Here is a 17,253-nt window from a genome sequence, read left to right as displayed (position 1 = left end):
CGCGCCGCTTCCCCGCCCGACGCCGGAGACCAGCGTTCGACCCCCGGGTGGGGGTGTCCGATCCCCGCTACGCGGTTTCCATGCGAAAAAGAATTGGGGGGACGCGCAAAGATTCCCGCAGCTGGGAGCGTTCGCAGGTACAAGGCGCCTTCCCCCCCCCGGCTCTTGCTGCGCCTGCTTAAACGCTTGCCTTCCCTGCCGCTTCCCTCCGGCGTATCCACGGGCGGTTCGGGGTGCCCTGCGTCGAACTGGGAGGCGAAACTCCTGCCGCCCCCGGTGCGCGGGCGCGGTGCCGCCGCGGCGGGGGCCCCCGGGAGCCATCGGCGAGCGGCGCAGCGCGCCCGCGGGGCCGGGCCGGGGCCGGGCGCTGCCGGCCAGCGGGGCAGCGGCGGGGGTGCGATGCCAGCGGTGCACAGGGGCGGATCCCTCCCACTCTGGCCGATTTCGGTGAGGAAGGTGAAATGCGGAAGTTGCCGCCCAGAACTGTCAGAGGACCGTCGGGTTTTTAGCTCGGAGCATGTAATTAAGAAAACTAAATAAATGAAATAAATCCGCCGGTCGTGCGTACAGCCGGCGTCGCTCCTCGCCGGCACCCGCGGCTGCTCTCCCGCATGGCGACCTTACCCGCCGCAGACAGGAGGGCGTTCGCCCTGAAAATCAACAGGTAAGGAGCTTTCCTCGTAGCTCGCAGTTACTCCTCGCCAGTGCTACCCCGAGACCCGGCCGAAGCAGGCGATAGGGCTGCGGGAGCGGGGCCGCGACGGCACCTTCCCGGGAGACCCCCGAGGCGTGGAGCCATCTGCCCGCTCCAGATAACCGGGCTGGCCCCGCCGCGCCCGCTGCCGGCAGCTCCGGGCGGCCCCCCCCGGACCCCGCCGGCCCTGCCCCGGCCCCGGGGAGGTGCGGCCCCGGGGCGCGCTGCTGCAGGGCAGTGCGCTTGGTGCTCCGGCGGGGCGTACGTGGCGAAGCCGGCTGCGGGTGCGTGTCCTCGGGCAGGAGACGACCAGCCGCACCCCAGGCGGCGGGGCAAGGCTCGGAGTTCCTCCTCCGCACCGACGGGGAGAGTCACCTGGTGCCTGAACTGGCGCTGCTGGGAAGTGCGGGGTTTATGTTGGGCATCAATATTGCAATGACATACATCCCTGGGATTTTTTTTCTTTTTGCCCTTTCATCTATGAAAAGAAAAAATCCTCCTGATGACTGAAAATAAGTCTACACTCCTGCTTCCCCCCCTAAACCAAATAAATGAGAGTTCACCTGTTGGAACACTGTACTCTTGCATCTAAGCTTGCTGCCTGCTAGACTTTGGTGTCTTTTACCAGGAAAGTGCTGACTCTCAGCAGGTCTGGCATAAGAAACAAGACAAATTATTTTTGTATCATTAGGTTGAAGGAACACACAGGCCTCCTTTTCAAGAGTCTTGTTATCAGAGACAAAAACTGTGTTTCCAGGGTGTTGATATAAATACAAGGTAACTGAGTTTGCTGACACATAAAAGAAAAACAGCATAATGGTAGTATAAACTGAGGGTAAGTCTCTGTGCCAGAGAGAAAAGTATGCAGAGAAACTCCACCTCCTCAGCAATTTATTAGAACACATGGAGTTTGCAGTTGCAGAGGATAAAATTAGCTCTGCTGTGATGTGCCTTTCCCATGGCAGAATATGCATCGGTGTACCTTTCTGTATCCTTTGGGAATTAATTTTAAATTTATGGTGGAATATTCACAAGGGTGAGACATCACATTGAGAAGCCATCATGATGAGCAGTTCACTACAGGATCCCGCCATGATTCCTGATCATTTGGAGACTTGCTTAAATAAAGAGCATAACTGGCTCATATTTAGAGGGTTTGAGTTATTTTCTTTCTTCCTATTTTTAGAGTCAGCCTTCTGGCAGCTCTTCCCAGCTGTGGTGATGGTCACTGTTCATCTGTATGACTGAAGCCTTACAGAGTAGTGGAATCATAACAATTAATCAGGCTTCATGTCACAAAGGCTCACAACAGTTATGCTAGAAAGAACTGTAGTGAAATTAAACTATTGTTTTTTTTATTTCTTTCTTTGATTCAACAGTGAAATATTAAGTATTTTTTGAAGCAAATTAAATGTTCAAATATGTTTATTCATTGTGTTCTGAATGTGATTCCAATTTAATAATCTACATGTTTATTTCCCAAGTAAGACTATTCTCTTTGACACAGTATGGTAGAAATCACATATTTGCTAGCAGAACATCATGTTTCCCTTTCTTCAAAAAGAACAGGCCATTGGTAATTTTTACATGACTCAAGTGCAGTTTGTTCTACTGGCAGTAGAGTGATATATCTTCACAAGAAGTGTTTTTAATGTGGTGGTTTGGGGGTTTTTTTAAGGAACTTTCAAAATAAGAGGAATAATATGTTATTGTGTTAGCTTTCTTGCCTGTACAGAAAAGGCTAATTTACAGCTATCAAATTTTGTTCCTCTTTCTTCAGAGTTCCTGAGTTTACTTCCTCAAAATGCAACTCTTAGTGAAAGTTGGATGTTACTGGCAAGGCATCATTTACAACAATTATTACATTGCCTGTATAATTACTCTCCATTTACTACAGATTTGCATGCAAGCTCTTCCCTGTCTCTTCCTTGTGCCAGTGACTTGACTAATTGATATTCTGTTTTTATGAGGACCAGCAGAATTTTAGGCTCTGTATTAGTTCCTCAGTACAATGTGTGCCCTTGTAGCTGAGAAGCCCAGTGGGATCCTGGGGTTCATGAGGAAGACCATGGCCAGCAGGTCAAGGGAGGTTATCCTTGCCCTCTACTCTGCCATGGTGGGGCTATGTGTGGAGAGCTGTGTCCGGCTCTGGGCTCCCCAGTTCATGAGAGACAGGGAACTACTGCAGAGGGTGCAGTGAAGGGCTACAAAGATGATACGGGGACTGGAGCATCCCCCTTATGAGGAAAGGAGGAGAGAGCTGGGGCTCTTTGGCCTGGAGCAGAGAAGACTGAGAGGGGACCTTATCAATGTCTACAAATGTCTTAAAGGCAAGTGTTAAGAGGATGGGGCCAGATTCTTTTCAGTGGTGCCAAGTGACAGGACAAGGGGCAACAGGCACAAGCTGAAACAGAAAAAGTTCCTTCTGAATACGAGAAATAACTTTTTTACTTTGAGGGTGACACAGCACTGGAATAGGCTGCCCAGAGAGGTTATGGAGTCTCCTTTTCTAGAGACATTCAAAACCCACCTGGACATGATCCTGTGCAACCTGCTGTAGGTGAACCTGCTTTAGCAGGCGGTTGGACTAGGTGGTCTCCAAAGGCCCCTTTCAAAACTGACCGTTCTGTGATTCTGTGACATTAGCCACCTCCCTGCTAGTTACATAAAGTGTACTCTGATGTGTTCAGTGAAGCATGATGAATACCTGACCACCTTATGATCTATGCTAAACACTGTTCTGTAAAATTCAGCAATGATATGATCTGAAATCTTGTTAGTAGCCTCATCAACAACACTAGTTAGTGTGAGTTATCACTGATGAATACTGGAGCTGCAGATGCTTCAGGAACAGCTGTTACATTACAAGCATCACATTCATTTACAACAAGGTCAAACTTTAAAATCAGGCCTTCAGATGCCTTCAAACTTGTAAGTTGCATATGCAACCTGCCCATATAGCCATGTCTTCCTGTCACTTTATTCTTCCTTCCACCCATCTGGTCTCTGTTGCCCCAACCTGTTGCTTCCTGCCTTTTTTGATCTTGCAAAGACTTGCATGCACGTATATTTTTAATGCTTGTATGTGAGTAGTTCCTTCTGTTTTAATGGGTAACTTTTACATATAATGATGTTAATCTCATAAGTAGAAGTGAAGGAGTAAGTCACTAGTGTCCCTCATGTTAGACAGCATTCCTACTACTTACCTGTGTATTACCCAGAGCTAAGTTGATGAAAACTGAGAAGAACCTCAGAAAACATCCTCTTCAAATAACATTTTTTCTATTACATGAGAAATTAAATTCCAGTCCAACTTGATATGTTCTTCAACATGCAGCTTAAAGTATCACTCAAAAGTAAGTTGTGACTGTCTTTCTAAATAGCCTTCTGCATCAGGCAAAGGAAGGGGAAGAACCACTCATTAATGTGCAATAGTAAGAGACCTTTGTGGTGCTCTCAGAGGGTATTAGGTGTCTGTGGTCGTTTGAAGTGAGCATGGGACATGAAAAAGCAGATCATCCTTATTGAGTCCAAGATAATAATTAAAAGTTATCTTGATGGCATCCTGTAAATGTGTCTCCTTTCCTATTACAGTATTTGTATTCAGAAACCAAGAAAGTTGAAAAATAATTTTGTGAACTGCTGAGAAAAAACAACTAACCTTTGCTAAAAGCATGGGTTCTAACATACCAGCTGAGCACTGTACATTTGAGAGACCACAAAAACTGAATTTTAGTAAGTTTGCCTTAGCAGTGTCTTACGATAATCACAGCATTCACAGAAGAGTTTTTCTATTTTTATTACTTTTATTTAGGTAGTGCAGTTTGCTATTTCATCTTTCACATAGACCTTGCAGTAATAGCTATTTTTTTTTACTTTCAAGTGAGGAAAACAGTGCTTTAGGCACCTACCTGGGGCCCTTGCCAGCAATGCTATAGATTCAAAACATTTCAATACATAAATTACAAAACATAAAACTATCAAGAGCAGCAATACAGCTCCCTAATGTAGCACAACTTTCAGTCATGTGCTTCATGCAATTAAAAACCCTCCCAACAGACATACTCCTCAATTGTCTTTACAGACAGCTAATGTCTGCATTTGCAGGTGTTATAAAACACATTTTTAGCATTTAATTCTATCATTTCATTTCCCTCTCCCTGAAAATGTCCACTTGCCAAACAAAATTTTCTTTTCCTGTTCTGGTTTTAAGAAGTGTACTTAAGGTTTACATGTATAGAGTTATATTAAAAAAAACCCCAAACCCATACTATCAATATTAACACTGAAGCTTTCAAATTTTAAAAAGCCTACAATAAAAGCCAACCCCCTACGTAATTCTCAAATTGTATTTTACATTGGTAAATTTATACACTAAATTCTACTTTACATTAATGATGACATTCACATTATTTCTACCTGAAATGAAAATGTCAGTTTAAATCTTATATTGTACAAAGTCTTGGTTCTGAGTTCACAAGAAACTTCCCTCAATGGCAACAAAGGCTGTGGCAGAGAAGTCAGGTACAGTGCAAAATGGTTTCAGTGGCAGAGCAGGCCATTTCCTATGTACACTGATATAGCAGATATCTGTTCAATGTAACCCCTTTATGGGGCTGAGGCCAGCATCTATTGATTGAATTTCAATAAACCCCCTAGAATATGGATATAATGAATTGCTAATTACTTAAAACCATTGTCCAGACTCCATTGTCTAGGCCAAGCTATTTCTTCTAATCAATTTTTATTTTTAAACTTTAAATATATTAAATAAGCTGCAGGGAGAACTTCAGTCCTTTGTATGTACAATAGGTTGATGTACTAAGTATAAAGATCTAGTGCATTTTAAAAAAATGTGGTAAATTCTCATAGTCGATTTCTTACATAAAGTAATACATTACAAAAACCTTAATAAAATTACCAGTCTGCTCATAGCAAAGGCATTTTCCATGTGTTTGCTGCATACCTAGAACACAATGATACTTACAAAGTTTTAAAAGCTGCTTGTAGATAGATCCTTCTTATCAAGTATGACCATTGAGCCATAGTCTTATTATATGTAATGTCAGGACAGTGGTAGTATTAAAAATCCTGTGTTGGTTTTTACTGAGTCAACCTAATTCAAAAACAAGAGTCATAAAGGACAGCACACTTGATGAAGCAGTGGAATCCTGCTTTAATGAGTTGCACCTTGGGAACTGAAGTGAGGATAACAAGTTAATAAGCCTTTGCAGATTTATATGCAAGACAATTTTTTCAAGCAATCAAATAATAACACATTTGATTTAATCTAAAACCCATACCTTAAATATACAGTGCACTATGGCTTTTAAGAGAGGTTAAAAAATTCCAATTTGTAATGCTATGGGAAAAGGCTACTTCTTACATACCGCATGTGTGAAAAAGTCATGGTTTTGTATTTCATACAGAGGATATTAAACACTAATAACAGAGTAAAGATAAAAAAAGTAGGATGTCTATAAGGTTTGTATGTTATGTATAACAATCTGTTAGTAATGGTTTATGGCCAGTTTTCTTAAGACTTCCGTAAAAATAAATGAGAAGCTGATTTTTAAAATCCTCTGGGGGAAATTACTTGGAGTTGCATATGCAGGGAGTATAAAGATCAGATTTGCTTCTTAGAACTGTAGAAAGGTTTGAGTTGGAAGGGATCTTCAAAGATCTCGTAGTGCAACCCGCCCCCTACCACAGGCAGGGACATCTTTCGCTAGATCAGGTTGCTCAGAGCCCAGTCCAACTTGACCTTGAACGTTTCTGGTGATGGGGCATCTACAAGATTTTTGGCAACTGGTCCAGTGTTTCACCAACCTCACCATAAAAAATTTCTTCCTTTTATCTAGTCTGAGTCTACCCTCTTTTAGTTTAAAAACATTACCCTTTGTCCTATCACTGCAGACCCTGCTAAAAAGTCCCCCTCCATCTTTCTTATAATGGCCCTTTTAAGTATTGAAAGGCCACAAGAAGTCTCCCCAGAGCCTTCTCTTTTCCAGGCTGAACAACCCCACCTCTCACAGCTTTTCTTCACAGAAGAGTTGTTCCATCCTTCTGATCATTTTTGTGGCCCTCCTCTGGACCTGCTCTAACAGGTCCACATCTTTCTTGTACTGGAGGCCCCAGAGCTGGATGCTGTACTCCAGGTGGACTCTCAGGAGGGCAGAGTAGAGGGAGGAGAACCACTTCCATTGACCTGCTGGCCACACTTCTTTCTATGCAGCCCAGGATACAAGGCAAGTGTACATTGCTGGCTCATGTCCAATTTTTCATCCACCAATATCCCTAAGTCCTTCCCTGGTGGGCTGCTCTCCACCTGTTCATGCTCCAGTCTGTACTGATCTTGGGAGTTGCCCTGACCCAGGTGCAGGACCTTGCGCTTCGCCTTGTTGAACTTCAGGAGGTTCACATGGGTCCACCCATCAAGCCTGTCAAGAGTCCCTCTGGATGGCATCGCTTCCCTCAAGTGAATCAACTACAGCACTCAGCTTGACGCAAACTAGCTGAGGGTGCACCAAGTCCCACTATCGATGTAATTAATAAATACATTAAATAGTACCCGTCCCTGTATTTACCCTTGAGTAACACCACTTCTTAATAGTTTCCATTTGCATATTGAACCATTCACCGCAACTCCTTAGATGCGGCAATCCAGCTAGTTCCTTATCCAACTAACAGTCTGTCCATCAAATCCATGTCTCTCCAAGTTAGAGGTAAGAGAGTAGTGGGGAACCGTACAGAAGTCCAGTTACTTGGCATCAGTTGCTCTTCCCTTGTGCACTGATGCAGTCACTCCATTGTAGAAGGCCACTAGATCAGTCAGGCACGATTTGCCCTAGGTGAAGCCATGTTGGCTATCTTTAATCACCTCCCTGTATTCCATATGCTTCAACATATCTTCTAGGAGAATTCTGTTCCATGATCTTACCAGGCACTGAGGTAAGGCTAACTAGTCTTGTTTCTGCCTACTGGTTTTGTTTGAAAACCTTTTAATTTGGCTATAGGAAACACTGGGGCATTTCATTAACTTTTATATTCTATTTTTTCCCCAGTTTTTCAGTGGAGTTCAACATGTTTTTTCCCAGTTGCCAAAGCATGTATCTCCTATTTCTGGTTTACAGGGATAGATTACAAACTGACCGAAGTATCTGCTCATTTATTTCACAGAATCACAGAATGGCTGAGGTCAACTTGTCCATCTTGACTCTGGAGGTCAGTTTGTCCAACACCTCTGCTCAAGCAGGGCCACCTAGAGCTGGCTGTCCAGGACCATGTCCAGATGGCTTTTGACAGCCTCCATGGAGGCAGACTTTACAGCCTCTCTAGGACACTTGTGCCGGGGCTAAGTCACCCTCAGTAAAAAAGTGTTTAGGTGGAACCTCCAGTGTTCCAGGTTGTTCCCATTGCCTCTGGTCCTGTCACTGTGCACGACTGAAAAGAGTAGCTCTGTTTTCTTTATGCTCTCCCTTCAGATATTTATATGCACTGATAAGATTCACCCCGAGTCTTCCCTTCCCTGGGCTGAACAGTCCCAGCTCTCTCTACCTGTCCTCACAGGATTCTCCAGCCCTTTCTTCACCTTTGTGGCCCTTGGCTTGTCTCTCTGCAATATGTCCATGTCTCTCTTGTACTGGGGAGCCCAGGCTTGGACACAAAACCCAGGCCATGTGTCGCTAGCACTGAAAAGAGCAGAAGGATCATCTCCTTCAACCTGCTGGCAATACTCTGCCTAGTGCACCCCAGGATGACATTAGCCTTCTTTGCCACCAGGTCACATTGCTGGCTTATGTCCAACTTGGCTGAAATCATGGTCTCCTAGGACTAATATGTTTATGGTCCTTTAGGACCTCTGGGTCCTTCCCTGCAAAGCTGCTGTCCAGCTGGGTGGCCCCCAGCATATATTGGTGCATGGGGCTGTTCCAGGTGTGGGACTTTGCACTTCCTCTTGTTGAACTTCGTGAGGTTCCTGCCAGCCCGTTTGTCCAGCCTGTTGAGGTCCCTCTTGAAGGGCAGTGTGACTCTCTGGTTCATCAGTTAGTCCTCTGAGTTCTGTGTCATCAGCAAACTTGCCCAATCACGCAGATCACTAATGCAGATGTTATACAAGATTGGACCCAGTATTGACACCGGGGGTGTACTGCTAGTTAATGGCCTCCAACTAGACTTCATGCCACTGATCACCACCCTCTGGGCCTGGCTTTCAGTCCCACTTGCCTGCTCATGCAGCTCGTACTTCACCAGCTTTAGACGTACATTTCCTTTAGACATAGGAAGAACCCAATCTCCTAAGTGTTACTTCTTTCAGAAAAGTCACTTCTGCCTTCATGACAGTGCAAGTTGATTTCTCCTAGATTTTTATGGCATCATTGTCAAGGTGTCTTCTGGATTTGTATTCAGCATAAGGAATAGATTGTACATGGCTCTAGAACAGGTGCAGAGGAGGGAGAGAAGACTGGGAGCTCTCCTCCTTCATACACTACTCATAAAGGTCAGTCCCCACTGCAGCTTCCACATGTGGATGCTTTACCTCCCATCCACCACTGTTTGGACTCAAGGCAATCTGAGTGAGCAGAAAGATAATGAGGAGTTGAGAGCATGGTTTCACCCCTGTTGTATCAGTTATGAGTGCTCACTGCGTGCAAGCAACTAAACAGCCATTAAATGCCTCAGATGGCTGTTTCCTTAGGTGTATTAACCTGTCTGTCTTCTTTTGGGACATTTTTACAGGTACTCCTCCACTCCTAGGGAGAGATGTAACCTGCAGGAATAATTCCCTCTTAAATCTACCACAGTCAAGAATATTGAAGCAGGCTAGGGATGGATCCCATCTCTTGTAAATAGCTCTAAAGATAACAAAGGGAACTTCCTAATGACTGTGAGGTCATCTTTTTATCAGCCCTAGAGATAATTCATTGGCCTTTGCTAGGATGTTTCCAGTGAGCAATCCAATGAGACTAAATCTATGTTAGTGCAGTGCTTCTAAACATGTTTTACAACCACACTTGAGCAAATGACAGATTTAAGCAGTATACAGTTTGGCTGGTCAGTATGTATAATTCAGGCCAATATCATAGCAGCTGATTTGTATCTCACATTCTGGCACTGATGATTGTTGCATTCAAGCTTAGCTGTATGTAAGCCTGCCTGCATCCACACAGCCTGTTGTATGATACCTGAGAGTAATTTGTGTTGTAGACCACATGAGCTAGAACATAGTTGGAGGCCGTAAGAGAGACAACTGCATGAAAGGAAGAACACTGCTATATTTGTTATGAACTAGGCTTTGATTGCAAGCTGGTTTATGTTTTAGACAAGCACAAGATTAATAAAAAGAAAACCAAACAATGTGCAAAGTCATGTTTGTCTGTGCAGAACTGTGTGTCATCAAGATATGTCTATTCTGATGGGAATTGTGTGAACATTGCTTTGTCATCTAGCACAGGTAGATTTAAATCAGTTACAGGACTAAGTTGAGGAAGAAAGCAGTATCATATATCAAGATCTGCCATAGGTTATTAAATCACAGTGTTAATATAGATTCCTGTATGTGCTCGTTTTTCAAAGATAGGATTGTTCAGGATGCTCTTACTAGATGTGACATCATCTTGTGCACCACAAAGACTAAATGCATAGACCTTTCCTCTGGTACACTGTGCAAAAATTCACATTTCCTGCCTAAAATACATCTAACTTTCAGGAAGCAGAAATGAAGGAGTAAGAAAATGCTCTCTTAACGACTTTTCAGAGGATAGTAATGCCTTTGGTTATTCACAGTGATTTACTTTTGGTTTGTATTGTTTACCCCAAACATTATGATTACCTTTTCTGGGGTGGTCTGCCTTCTGTACAACCATGGTGATAATAGTCATTTAAGTAAGGGGTTGATGACAAACACAGGACCATCCAGCCAAATCTCTGTGAAAAATTGTAAGTGCAGCAATGATAGGCTCCATAACACAAATGTACTCTTCATCAGCAAGTAGGCAGCTGTAGAAACAAGGCCTTTAGGTAACAGCTGGTCATGGAAGCAGAATACTGTTGTTACTGTTGAGACAGATTTATTAACAGCTGTTGTTAGCTGGAAGCTAATCTTTTCATCTGACTGCATACTCAAATCGTCTTTAAAATATAATCATCTATTTTCTATTGCAGTTGTAATTACTTAAATGAAGACTGATACTATGCAGTACTTACATACAGTGCCATCACTGGAATCAAATGTAATAACCCTTGCTACGTGATTAAAGTTTTTGCTTTGACTCTGGAAGATGGCTGGTGATCAGGAAATGGACTTTAGGTTCTGAGCAGAAAAGCTGCATTTTAAAATCCTGTTTTAAGATCTTACGTCCCTCCTAGACTTCAGACATCTATATGCATTGTGAAATCTAGGCTGCAGTTTATGATGAGGTTCTTTTTTTGTAATACAGGAAATCCTAAGCTTACCCAAGAAAAATATAGTTGCAGATGAGAAACATCTTTATGTCCACCAGGTCCTGCGAACATTCCTTCTTTAACTTTCCAAACAGTTTTTCATTTTTAGACATAAAGTGAAAACCAGCAGGAAAGAAATACTTAATACTGTATTTTATACCATCTACCACTCTTAGGTTTTGTGGTCATTAAAAATTACAGTTCATGAGCATAGTTCAACGTAGTTGTCCTTTTTTCTATTCTGACTTGATTTATTTCTTTAAATTTGATTTGAAAAGCACACCAGACTAGCACACCAGACTATACTGTTGTCTGTAAGAAAAAGGATAACCTGTGTAAAGTGCTTACTTGATAACGTGCTCACACTACGTGCTTGCTATGATGAATGCAGTTACAGAAGAATAGGCCCAGGCCTAGATCAGTTTTTTGGGCCAAGTTCATATAAAAAGTCCACAATATTTTCCCTCGCAACCTTTGCAGAATGATGAATCACAGTTTCCTGAGCCTCAGTAATAATGACCTGGAGACTTTTTTAAAGTGGTCAGCACACCTGGACTTTAGTATTTTTCCCTAAAGTTAAGCAAACTGGATTAGGTAAGAGTACATTTTATTTCAGTTGTCATGTGATCCGAGCTTTACAATCATTATAATAACAAAACCTCATGTTCAGAACATTGCTATAGCAAAATTTATCCTTTCCCCAAGCCTGACATTTTCCAGATGAATTGCAAAGTGAAATTAAGTTTGTAACTTACAATATAAAATGTTTTGCATCATCAAATGTGTTTGTAAGGGTGTGTAATATAATTTTTATAGAATTTGTACCTGTAGTGCTAGCCAGCAGATACAAAAATATATTCTTTTTAATGATGTAGTTGTTACCATGTGCCAAATTCTGTGGACGTTCTAATGTTTAAAAACTGTGAGTGGAAGATCCAGCTTTCAAGTGTATCTTAGTTACTGCTCTGGCTCCCACTGAATTTGAACCAAAATTCCCTGTTCTAAAAATGACAGTACCTCATGTATTTGAAATTTGGCCAATTTTTTTCAGATATATTGCCCTAATAAAAGATCCTATTTTTTCTAGTTAAACTTACAGCTCTAAAGAAAAAATATCCTAAGAAGTAACTGGAAAAAACCCAGCTCATGTTTTTTTTCTGTCACAGAAAGGTCACACTGAAGCTCCACAGATCTGTGTTCTTAGGACATGAGGGGACAAAATATTAACATAAACTATTTTTCTGGTTCTATGCTATTTGCATCTGGCTTTTGAAGTGCTCACAGTAGTAAAGACCCACCTGTGAATATATTGTAAATTTCTTTGAAGTTGTCAGTCATGAAAGACATGAAATATGCTTTTTTTTTCCTTGGAGATAAAAATAACAACCATGACCTTGATAAATATAAAAACAACCCTGTAGGAGCAGAAAAAAAAAGTTCCTTAGAATAATATTTACATGGTGTTTATTGTTATTATTAATGTCTGACTTTTTCCCCCACTTACCATTAATGATTGTTTATTAGGAAGAAAGTGAAAATAAAGCACATAAACCATGAAACTTGGTATGGGTTTTACAAAATCATCAGCATTACATTAACATTTTCTAGGTGGAGTCCTTGTGAAGCTCAGATAATACATGTAAGCTGGAAGATAAATCATTGCATTTACTTCATAATCACCCTGTTGTGAATTGGTGCAGCTAAACCAAATATCTAAAAGCACAAACCGCTATTATACTATTACATTTCAAGTCACAGAATAAAAGGAAGGTGGCATGTGTGATCACTAATGCTTTTGAAATTGTCCTTGTTATTGTAGAGGATCTAAGATTTTGGAAAACCTGTAAACAGTTTAGTAAGGAACAAACTGGGGAAAAAACACCAAAACAAACCACCAAACAGGTAGGGCCTAACTACAGAGCTTTGCCCTGGAATATAGATCTGTAGAGTCTTCTAGAGACTTCTGGGGCACATTTGTTAGAAAGCTTTTCTTCAGCCATCTCAGTTGAAATGAACATTTAATGTGGCACCAATGTGAGCTTTAGTACTTCATGCAGAGAATGCTCCAAGCCAACCATGGAAAATTATCCTTAGATAAAATGAGGTTAATCCCTTCAATATGAAAGATACATGTGGCTGCACGCTGATCAATTGTAAGCTAATGGAGACAAAAGAATATTTGTTGTTGTCATGCAAATTTATCTTCTTTAGCATCATGTGAAATACTCATTGGAAACTTTGTATTGCATATACATGTCATGATCAGTTTCAGTCTATAATAGGATGACAGGCAAGAATCGTACACACTCTGCTTCCCAGGAGGTACCATTAACTATCATATGAAACATTACACCTAAAGCCACCTTCATTGCACAAGCCAACCAGTCAACAATGCACGCACGATGTCTTCTCAAATGTTATATCATAGCTTTTCCATATTATCCATAGAACACAGTAATTTAAAAGTGCATAAAAGCATGGTTCATCAGGACCAGATCCTAACTCTTCAGTTTCTTTGAATGGCATGAAAGTATGGTTGTTTTGTGTCCTCCACTGCCAGGCTTAGAAAATGAATTTTTATGTGTGCTTATGTCTCTTCCTGACGAAGAAACAGCAAAACTGAGTGGCAGTGAAAAATCTTCACTGAATGAATGGCACACATGACCTGGAACAGAAGTAAAAATTGACCTCTTTCCCAGTTTGCTTTGTAACAAGCTGCCAGCATAATGAAGGTGACAATTTCCTCTCCTAGATTTCATTCTTAGTTCCTGTACCATCTCCTTTAAGAACATTGTGCTTAAATTTCAACCTTCTTGAATAGGTTCTTTATTGCCTTAGCTGATACAGAGTCTTAATGTGGTAGATCCCAAAGCAGGGGTGTGCCAGAGGGCAAATAGTCTCCTGAGCCATCAAGGAAATAGCAGCTAGTTCCTATCGACCACTGCTGTAAACAGTGACTAACAAAGCAGAGCTCTGATGGTTTAAGGAGTAATTAGAAACTTAGAAGAACTGGCAGTTCCACTGGCAGTAAGCAAAGGACTTCTAAGCAAGATTCTTGTATTTGCTAGTTAAAGATCTGGACTGTTGTCCAAAACTTTGTGTTTGTGTATGGCAGTGAAGGAGAGAGGAAGGTAACTATTAACTGTTTTCTCTCCCAGAGTTTTTTGTTGCTTGTTTTTAGTTGTCACTAGAGAAATTCCATGTTAGGCTCTGAAAAAAGACCAAAAGCTAGTTGAGAATTTTCTATGTCAGCATCAGATGAAAGGGGTTACTCCTCAGTGTAGCCAAGACTAAATTTTTTACCTGTTAAGCAAAAGTTTTTGCTATTTTACTTTATGATTCCACCATCAGTATACATTTAAATGTGAATGTTTCTCTGTCTTTGGGGATAGTTCTCATGGTCTCTTATTTCATTTTTTTCATCTTTCCTTGCTGTCTAATTGTGTATGCAACTCTTGCAAAAGACAGCACACTGTTCCTCAGAGTCTGCTGGAAGGGATTGTAAGGGTGTGAAGGATTACTATTCCTACCTCCTTCTAGTAGGTGACTTCTAATAGTAAGTAACTTTGGATAACTTGATCCAGTAGGTCTGAAGCATACTTCAGTTTTTTTCTTTTAAACTACATATTTCAAAGAACTATATTGTTGAGCAGAATTTGCAGTGAAACTACAGAACCATCTTTTTGTGCGATGAGTGTTCATATAATTTTAATTATAGAGCCCAGCAGTGTTCAGCAACAGATCTAAAACATGTTAGAAAAAAATAAATGGCTGTTTTCCCTTCCTTTCCTGATACCTCATCTAGGGCCAACCAATAACCCAAACCTCCAAGATCCCAATCCTGCAGTGAGCTATGCCCTGAGAAATGTCTCAGAATTTGACCTACAAGTCAAATTTAAGACCCTCCATGTGTAGTCTGTTACTACAGTTACACTGTTGTTTTAATATATAATGCAGACTGTACACTTAGCATTGGAGAGTATTTGTGAAATACAGACTATGTCTCAACTGCTTGTTAGCAATTCTGATTATCTGGAGGATTGCATCTACCAGTGGGACTAGCACTGGTGAAATTCTGATAAAGCAGCACCAGTTTTTTGTGGGCTTGTTGGGGTTTTTTTGGCTACCCTCCAGTCCCATCTGGGTGGATCAGGAAGTCCAATGAGTTCCAGGTTTTTCAAGATTTACGCCAGAGGAGTACAGCAGCATCGTTCAGGTAGGGCCAAGGCAACACAGAATGGAACAATGAATTCCAATTGATGTTATTTCGCTCCAGCACCATGGAGCAGCCAAGAATGTAAGAAGTCCAGAAGAGCCTTAGGCTGCCACCATCTCCCATCTTTCCACAGGTTTACACTGTCTTGCGATGTACCATATGAATCCTGACTAACTGTGAATTCAGCAATGACTTGTGGGAAAAAAAACTTCCCCAAATCTGTGCCTTCTTCTTTTCAGCTAGTGGTGTGGAAAAAAACTCCCACCAAATCTACACCTTTTTCTTTTCAGCTAGTGCCTCTTCTTTATCCTAAACAAAGGGACAGGTACCAACATGAAAGGTCTGAAAGGCTTGCAGTTGCCCACATGCTGTTCTCCAGGTAGTTCAGAGACATGATCTACATCACCAGTGTGCTCGTGTCACTGTGGCATCACCAGATGGCCACTTCCAGTGTCCTGCTGCCATTGCAGTGGGAACGTATTTCCTAATAGCTTATTAAATCTTTCTGGCCTCAATTTAAGCAATTACTTCTTCTTCCCTTTATGGACATGAATTGCTCACTGTTTTCTTTAGAGATTGCTATTTTTTACATAGTCAGGGACAACTGCTGTCTCCTCTCAGTCATCTCTTTTGTAACACATCTATTTTTTTCAGTCTTCATGGCTCATCCTTTCCAAAATTTCTAGCATTCTGACTTCTTTCTTTTGAAGACTTATAAATTTGATTGCATCTTACTCTGTGATGTTCTAAATGTGTACATCAGCCTAAGCACTGCCTCATGGCTTAAATAAACAGAAAAAAACTTACCTTTTTGCTCACTTACTATACTTTGTTAGTAAGTGTCCCAGTATACTCTCTCAGAGCTTCTTCTGTGGCGTGGCTATTTCTTTAGACAGTTCATTTCCCATTTTGTATCTCTGCATTTAATTATGTTTCTTCCTGACTTTAGGGGTTTACGTTTAATTTTATTGAATCTAACTGTGCTGATTTCAGACTGTTTCTAAAACACGAGATCACTTTGAGTCTTGCCTTTCACAGCACTCACAACTGCTTCCAGCCTAATGTGACCCACAAATTGTATTACTATGTTAGCTGTGGCATCATGAGTGTTGTAAAATAAAATATGGACTGGAAATAAACTGAGGAAAGATTAATTTGCTTCTCACAGTAGTACCTTGTTCAAAAACTCTTCACAATCTTCTTTCAAACTATTGATGACTACACCTTGAATATGTTCTTTAACTAGTATTAGAATAAGCTGTGATGATTCCATCTAGCTACTATCTCTTTACTTTGCTTATGGGAATATCATGAGGGACACCACCAAGAGCCTTACTGAAGCCAGTTAAACTGTCATAGGAAAATATTAGATTGGTTTTACATTACTTCCCTTTGATAAATTCATATTGGCTGTTCATCATTACCTAATAATTGCCAATAATATACCAATAATTGCCAAACTTTTTGGACCATAGCTTACTACAATACACAGTTTCTAGTTGCCCGCCATATGCTCCATCATCATGCTATTAATAAACACGCATTACTAAGGTGAAGACATTTTAGTGTTAAGTATGATTTCATGTCCCCTTGCATCAAGTGGAGACCACAGTTTGGGACTTGATGTTCCAGCTACTTGTAAACAGATTGTCCAGTAAGTTGCTGTACTACCTTTTTGAGTGTCAGAGACCAGCTGACTGATCCATGATTATTTGAGTCCTCCTTTCGGAGGTTTCTGAGCCTTTTTTGCTCAGAATTTTCAGTTACTGCTTTGCATTTAGCCTTAATCACTTGCCATGTTTCCTTATTGTTTTTTAGGATATAGCTAGACTGTCCTTGCTGCTAAGGGTGACTGTAAGTCTCTTCTGGGAATCAGACAGGGCTGCTGTACAGGCAGGTA

At 41.4% G+C, this 17,253-nt stretch overlaps 1 protein-coding gene across 2 annotated transcripts in view; it reads left to right on the top strand.

The window, feature by feature from the left end:
• DOCK8 (dedicator of cytokinesis 8) overlaps positions 1-17,253 on the top strand; it is a 94,198-nt gene continuing 76,945 nt past the window's right edge. The window contains exon 1 of one of the 2 annotated variants that reach the window (XM_040579713.1): positions 1-137. Coding sequence is in view for 1 of the 2 variants with exons in the window: in XM_040579714.1 (XP_040435648.1) it covers positions 612-664 (53 nt within the window). In the remaining variant the exon portion in view is untranslated. Of the gene's footprint in view, positions 138-431; positions 665-17,253 lie in introns of those variants that run through there. The other variant, XM_040579714.1, reaches the window with a different exon arrangement.

Source organism: Falco naumanni, chromosome Z (genome assembly GCF_017639655.2).
Source record: "Falco naumanni isolate bFalNau1 chromosome Z, bFalNau1.pat, whole genome shotgun sequence".
NCBI lineage: Eukaryota > Metazoa > Chordata > Aves > Falconiformes > Falconidae > Falco > Falco naumanni.
Note: the sequence above shows the minus strand (reverse complement) of the source record. Positions and strands in the feature narration are given on the sequence as shown.